The sequence below is a fragment of the Chenopodium quinoa genome, unplaced genomic scaffold (genome assembly GCF_001683475.1).
Source record: "Chenopodium quinoa cultivar QQ74 unplaced genomic scaffold, ASM168347v1, whole genome shotgun sequence".
Classification (NCBI taxonomy): domain Eukaryota; kingdom Viridiplantae; phylum Streptophyta; class Magnoliopsida; order Caryophyllales; family Amaranthaceae; genus Chenopodium; species Chenopodium quinoa.
In genome coordinates this window covers 2,695,702-2,703,432 of record NW_018744821.1, presented here as the reverse complement: position 1 = coordinate 2,703,432, position 7,731 = coordinate 2,695,702, and the positions used below count along the sequence as shown (strand labels likewise).

At 30.4% G+C, this 7,731-nt stretch overlaps 2 protein-coding genes across 2 annotated transcripts; both read right to left on the bottom strand.

Moving 5' to 3' along the window:
- Nucleotides 1-292: 292 nt before the first annotated feature.
- On the bottom strand, nucleotides 293-2,098 carry LOC110704070. Its single transcript, XM_021881854.1, has 5 exons — nucleotides 1,383-2,098; nucleotides 1,220-1,309; nucleotides 1,063-1,134; nucleotides 902-967; nucleotides 293-811 (listed from the first exon to the last, which is right to left on the bottom strand). The coding sequence occupies exons 1-5, from the start codon at nucleotides 1,944-1,946 to the stop codon at nucleotides 293-295; spliced, it is 1,311 nt and encodes a 436-aa protein (XP_021737546.1). The 5' UTR covers nucleotides 1,947-2,098.
- Nucleotides 2,099-2,545: 447 nt separating this feature from the next.
- On the bottom strand, nucleotides 2,546-4,322 carry LOC110704069 (protein FAR1-RELATED SEQUENCE 5-like). The gene is made up of 3 exons (XM_021881853.1): nucleotides 4,253-4,322; nucleotides 2,664-3,620; nucleotides 2,546-2,553 (listed from the first exon to the last, which is right to left on the bottom strand). Exons 1-3 carry the CDS (start codon nucleotides 4,320-4,322, stop codon nucleotides 2,546-2,548), a joined length of 1,035 nt encoding a protein of 344 aa, XP_021737545.1.
- Nucleotides 4,323-7,731: the final 3,409 nt, after the last annotated feature.

Below are 7,731 nucleotides of genomic sequence, written 5' to 3'. Positions count from 1 at the left end.
TAATATTTACAAATAGTAAAGTGTTACATTATAATTGCCAGTTTTAAATCATCTAATATAATTATTCCAATTTAATAATGGTTCTTACTATTTAAAATAGTATATGATCACTTCCAAAAGCAAAAATAATCATTTATAGAACATTTAAGAATAGTTTGAAAAAAAAAAGATTCAAATTATTTAATAAATCAAAATATAAAAAACTTAAAGCACTTGAATCTCTATAAAGTTGAGACAACTAAAAATGTTGATAGTTAAACACCAAAACATAATTGCATATTGATTTACTCTCTTATTTACCATTTGTAGCCAATCTCTTAGCCACACTAGTATCAACTAATAACCTATCATATTTGGTTGAAATCTGTGGAGAACCTCCTTGAGTACTTCTTGAAACAGTAGGAGATCCTTGAACATTCATTGAAACACTAGGAGAAAGTAGAACATTCCTTGAAACACTAGGAGAAACTTGCACATTCCTTGAATTTCCTTGAGTACTTCTTGGAACATTAGGAACATCATGCACATTTCTTGAAATACTAGAATCAACTTGAAAATTCCGAAAACAGCCTTGAGGACTTCTTGGAACATTAGAAGGAGCTTGAACTTTCTTCGGAACACTAGAATGAACTTGAACATTTCTTGGAGCTTTTGGAGGATTTTGAACAATGCTAGAAACTTTATAAGGAGCTTGAGCATTGATTTGAGCATGCACAACTGTGGGAAATTGTACATTTCTTGGTTTCTTTGGTGGCAATTGAGAACTTGTTGGAAAATTATCAACATCATGAGCAATTGCAGCTGTTTTACCCTAATGATCAAAATTAAAATAATTAATGATCAAATTCAAAATTCATAATGACCTTATACAAAATTAAAAGGTAGATGATTATTATTTCACCTTAACAATAGAAGATATGTCTGGATCAACAGTAACGTTTGATTGCATAGAGCTATATCCATATTCCTATAATAAAATGAAAATTATAAAAACATTATAATCACAACTTAAACTACTAAAATGAACAACTACAATTACATACATAATCATTTACATAATACCTGTTCAAAGTCATTTGAAACACTATCATCTGAAGGGATATCTTCTACAATGGCAGTCTTTTTATTACAAACCTTGAAAAAAAATTAAAAGTAAAAATGTTTAATATTCTAAAGAATTTGATAAAAACAGATTAAAAAAAAGAAAATAAGTTTTTACCTGAGCACTTGGATCTTCAATCACAATTAACTCATTAGGATCAGCCAAAGAATTAGCATAAGATATAGGACACCCATTCTCGTCCAATTCCTAAGGCAAAACAAAAATGTTCAATTCTTGAACATAAATGATCAATAACAAAAACATAAATGTGCATTATTACCTGAACTACTGCTTGACCTTTAGATCTTTTATAAGGAGTGTATACTGACTTTTTCTTCAACCACTGACCCCTGGCTTTGTTATAAGCCTTCTCTAAATTACTCTTAGGCCTATAATTCCTCTCTCCAATAGGTCTTGATTTTGCCGGATTCTTAACTTCATGATCAACAATTTCAATACCTTCAACCGGTTCATTAAAATCAATAGTACCAGTAACACTCTCAATCTTTTCTTTTAAAAGATTGAAATAACATTCAACCTCTTCTCTAGCATTCAAAGAGTGTTGACAACTTGTTACCAACTTAACAAATTTCCTTAGTGTTTGTGTCCTCCAAACACTTGTAGATACTACATTGGTTTTCATTGTAGGTTCATCAAGGCCATGACTACACATAGCAGCCTTAGTCCACCTCTTACATATATAGTCATCTGGAATCTTATGAACACAATTCATATGATAAATTCGAAGAGCATGACAACAAAGCAAACCCATTTCACTAAACAACATGCATGTACAACATATTGCATGTGTTTCTTTATTAAAAACAACCTCGTGCTTGATCATATCTTTCCCAGGTCTCCACAAATGATAATAATATTCAGGAAAATTCACACCAGCATCCTTATGATCACAAGCAGTACCCTTAATGAACTCTTCCTCAAAAAGCACATAAGCTTGAATAGTATACAATGATCTAGCATGAACAAGAATCCCAATGTATGCAAAAGCCAAATGACAATTACCTCTGATTGTATTATAATCTCTCCCTTTTTCTTTGCTTCTCCACTCTTGAACCACATCGAGAAACACTTGATAGAAATCACATAGACCTTGTGTCTTGTTAAGCCTTTGAGAAACTGATTTGTTAGTTGTCTCACTACGTTGAGATGAAAGCACACCTCCTGACCAAAATTTCTTTGAAAAAGCTGGACACCACATCTCTTTGATTTTATACAAATCATTCAACCAATCAACATTTGCACAGTCATATTTCAACAACATTCTGTAAATGAAACATGATCATTAAGCATGACAATTATGATCATTATAAATAAACATTTATAAAAAAACTAAATGTTCATTTCTGTAAAAATTATTTAAGAAGCTAAACAAGTATAAAGCAGAAGTACCTTTTCCAATAATGCTCAAATTCTAGTGGAGTTTCACAATACTTCAGTAAATAACCAAATAAATCAGTGAAACCATCCAAAGCTCTCAACGCCCCAATGTGTTTCTTAGAATTTTGTTCAATATGCCACACACATAATCTATGATGAACACCTTTGGGGAAAATATTTCTTATCCCAGCTGCAATTGCTTGAGCTTGATCAGTCATAATAGTAATAGGACTTCTCCTTCCCATAGAAGTTAGAAAAGTATCAAATAACCACTCAAATGATTCTGTTCTTTCATTAAGTATAAATCCCATGCCAAACATCACATTATTTGCATGATGATTCATACCCACAAATGGAGCACAAATCATACCATATTTGTTAGTCCTATAAGTAGTATCAAAAACTAACAAATCACCAAAGTAATGATAATCTCTCATCATCCTTCCATCTCTCCAAAAGAAATTAACCAATGCACCATTTTCATCTTGTTCAAAATCATAATAGAAATCTGCTTCATCAATTTGTCTCTTAGCAAAAAATTTGATTAGTTGATTGTTGTCACCTCCCCCAAGTTTAGCTGTCTTTTCAACAGAAATAGCATTATAAGCATCAGGAGCTGTAAAACAAAGGTTAGGAGACCCTCCAACCTCCTTCTTCAAAGCTCTCAAAGAATCAGAAACTTTAACTCCACTCAATCTAAGTGTAGAAATGAAATTAATATGTTCCTTAGAAATATCCCTTTGAGACCTTATTAAATGTCTCTTGTCAACAGGAATCATTTCATGATTATGAACCATCTCATGTCTTATACATGTATATACACCTGAACGGTCAATACTAAACTGCACAAAAGCTAAGCAACCAGTCCTTATGTTAAGTCTCTCATACAGCCTATTATTCCTGCACTTATCATCTTTAAAACCCTCATTTGTACAAACAAATCTTTTCATAGAGAATGAATCATCTCTTCGCCTCTTACTTTGTCCAATTCTAATTCCAAAGCCCTTTCTAAATGCATATTCATTAAACATTTCATAAGCCACATCTTCAGAAGGAAATTGTTTCCCATAAAATTCAGAACTAGCTGCTTCCTCAAATAAAATAGCATTCTTTTTTTCCACTGCAATATTAAAATGTAACAAATGAACACAAATAATAGCAATAATGTACAATAACCACATGTAAACTGTTAATGATCATTTATCATTACATAAATGAACATACATCAAAATGATAATAAAACATATAAATGAACATTTATGATTACATAGATAAATGTAAATTATAGTAATTACACCTATGTTAACGTAAATGTACATATAATATAACATACATGAGCATTAATTGAATGTCAAATTTTATAAAACTATAGACAATCATTAAAATGTAGAAAACTGGAAAAAACATCAATCGAATAACAACATTACAAAGAAAAACAATAAAATCACAACAATACATCACAAATTATAAATTAAAATAATCATAAATAAAAATGAAATCAAATATTATAATCGACCATAATTTTGATTTTAATTCATACAATTAGCTAAACAATAAAATCAAAAATTATAATTGAGCATTATATAAACTATAGTTCATACAATTAGAAAAACTATGAAATCAAAAATCAAAATCGAACTATTACACGCGAAAAACAGAGCATAATCAAAATCGAATGATTGAGGAAAAAATTACTCACATTGTTTCGAAAACGAGTCGACTAAACCAACTCCACCAGAAAAATAGAATCACAATCACGATCAAAAGCAATTAAGCTAGAATCACTGTCACGATCAAACGCAATTGAGCTAGAAATTTCCATGGAAGAAGAGAGAGAAAAATTGGGGGAAAAATAAAAAATGCAGGAGAGAGAAAATGAAATAAGTAAAATATGAGATAAATAAAATGGAAATTAGGTTAAGAAAATCATTATATAGTTGCTTGAATAGAAAGTTAACAAAAATGAAAAAAGATGAAGAAAAAAAAATGGCAGAATGGTTCAATATAAAACGACGTAGTAGCATGGGGGTGTAGGAGAAGCTGGCTACCCTAGAGTCTAAGCAAAAATTTGTACATAACTTCCTCAATATTCATCGGAATTGGGCTTATAATATATCGTTGGAAAGGTCTTTGCAAGCCCCATCCAACTACACCACTATTGGACCCATATCATGGACCAACCAAACTGGATTGGTTGTTTTCTTAAAATAAAGTTTTCAAAAATAGAGAGAAAAGAAAAGAAATAAAACTTTCCGCAACACTAGACCTTTCCACACTTTCGTTTCATTCGATCATGATTCGACGTGAAAGGCACTCATCACTGGGTTTGGTTTTGGGGAGACACAAATGGGTGTCTACAGTACCGTATTTTATCTTGTACTGTACTGTGACTTATATTAATGTTATGTGTGTGTTGTGTTAACCTTTTTCTGATTCTTACCAATGGTGGTTTCCACATTATTACGGCAAACTAGACTTATTCCCAACCAAATAAAATTAGAATCGGACTAGGCGTCTTCAAATCTCTTTACAATTGTGACTTTTTTTATTAAATTTAATTTATCAAATCCCTAGCACAAAAATTCTCCTTTTTTTTAAATGTATTTGTATTACTATACATAGATCTTAACATCATTATTTTTTTTAACCATCAATGTTATAGTAATTTTTTTTCCTTCTTTTTGGGTTTCAGTACTGTCTCTTTTTAAAAAGGGTTAATAGATTTGTATGAGTCCATTGATTTTCTAAATTATTAATTGATAGAGTCACATGTTGTTTTTAGTACTACTACTTACCCTTTTTAAAAAGGTGAAACAATTTGTCTCACTCTATTGTTTGACATTTTGACTTTACAATTCATACTCATATACTTCCCTTTTTTTTTTTTATTTACAATGACCAACTTATCTAATTGCCTTTGTTAAAAATAAAATTAAATGACAAACTTATCTAGTATGCGAATTTTTTTATTTTGTATTTATTTTAATTTTTAATGTTAATGAAAGTAAAGTCATGGTTATTGTATGTGTCCGTATACAAGCTTAACATGATTAACCATATTAAATAAAAATAAAATTAAAAAAAAAAAACATAATTAATATTAAGTTTAATGTACGTACAATACTAAGTTACCAAAAGGTGGATAAAACCATAATAGCATACCTTCGAACAATACATAACGCAATATTATACATTAATAAGAATGATATTACAATGCTCGGAAGTCTTATACTACATCTCAATGACTCTCCATTTCCTACTGTCACTATCAGCACTTACATTTACCTTGTTGGACAACACCATAAGAGCATACCATCCTACAACACCCTTTGATAAATGTAGGATGATATTTGTGTTTGGTTACTTTCTTCTTCTTTGTTTTTAAGGTCTTTGCATTTCTTGTGAAACAACTCAATGGTACGTTTATTGTGTTTACCATGGTTTCTTATAGTTTACAATTTTGAATTTTTGTACTTTAATTTTGGCATCAAGACTTGCCTATTTATAAAGAAGAACAAGTAAGCTTTGGCGCGAAATAAGCTAATATGTTTGGACTGCTATGGCGCCACAACAAAAAAATTCAACTTGGCGCCATTATTATTTTTATGCATTTCCTTGGCGCCACACGTCTTTGCTAACTGATCAGAATACAAATGAAACTATTAAATTATATGTGTATACAAATACACTTACAAAAAATCTCAAAAATAAAAGGCATCCAACCAAGTTTGTATAAAGGTAACAGACACTTGTTTTAATGATAGTGACTAATTGCTATAAAAGGGGCAACTGTATGTAAGCATGGTAAATTAGTACTATACATAGCCACACCTCACCCAATTTGCCAAGTCATCGATCCTTGACCCCTTTGCAAAATAATCGATCCTAGAAACAAAGCAATCAATACTTTTGATTAAATCCACGTGGCACGATCTTGATTGATGGAATAAAGGGGATGGACTTTCTCAAACTACAGTGACTACGAAATTGATGTTGAGGCCTTGGTGATTTTAAAAAATAAGTTTAATCTGAAATTTGAAAAAATGATTAATATCCTAATCCCCTTGTATTTTCCCTTTTATAATAATCCATATTATTGATTGTTATGGACTAATCCCAACTCATATAATTATCTTGTATTTTCCCTTTTATGATAATCCAAATTTTGTGATTATTATGGAGTAATCACAACTCATATAATTATCTTCTATTTTCCCTTTTAAAATAATCCAAATTATTGATTGGTATGGACTAATCCCAACTCATATAATTATCTTGTATTTTTCTTTTATAATAATCCAAATTTTGTGATTATTATGGAGTAACCACAACTCATATAATTATCTTGTATTTGTCCCTTTGAAAATAATCCAATTTTTTTTATTATAATGGACTAATCCCAACTCATATAATTATCTAGTATTTGTCCCTTTAAAAATAATCCAATTTTTTTATTATTATTATGGACTAATCCCAACTCATATAATTATCTTGTATTTTCCCTTTTATAATAATCCAAATTTTGTGATTATTCTGGAGTAATCCCAACTCATATAATTAACTTGTATTTGTTCCTTTGAAAATAATCCAATATTTTTTATTATTATGGACTAATCCCAACTCATATAATTTTCTTGAATTTTTCCTTTTATAATAATCCAAATTTTTTATTATTCTGGACTAAGGGCCTGTTATCATTGACTGAACTCAGCTGAACTGAACTGAACTCAACTGAATTGAAGTCAGCTGAACTGAACTGAACTGAACTGAATATTTTGTAACTGAAGGAAATTAGGAGCTGAACTGAACTGAACAGAATTTCAACGTAAGAGAACAAGCCCTAATCCCAACCTAATTGTGTGTAAGTGTGTGTAAGTTAAGATTATTCCAGAATAATCAAAAGTTAGGATTATTTACAAAAAATTAGTCCAAGTTGGGATTATTGCACCAATTTTTGTTTTTACTTAATTAACCATTTATTAAAATTTTTAAAACAATCTACACTCGATAAATAAGTAGATGTGAGATATGATTAGAGATACCCTAAACCCTTCCGAAGATAGAGAAATCCAAATCCCCTAACCAATCTACATTGTCCTCATCGCTTGTCAATAGAGGGCCGGAATACCCTAAAAACTTACGAAGAAAGAGAAATCCAACACCCCTAACCAATCTATAATATCCTTAAACACGGGAAGTGGAATACCCTTAAACACGGGAAGTGGAATACC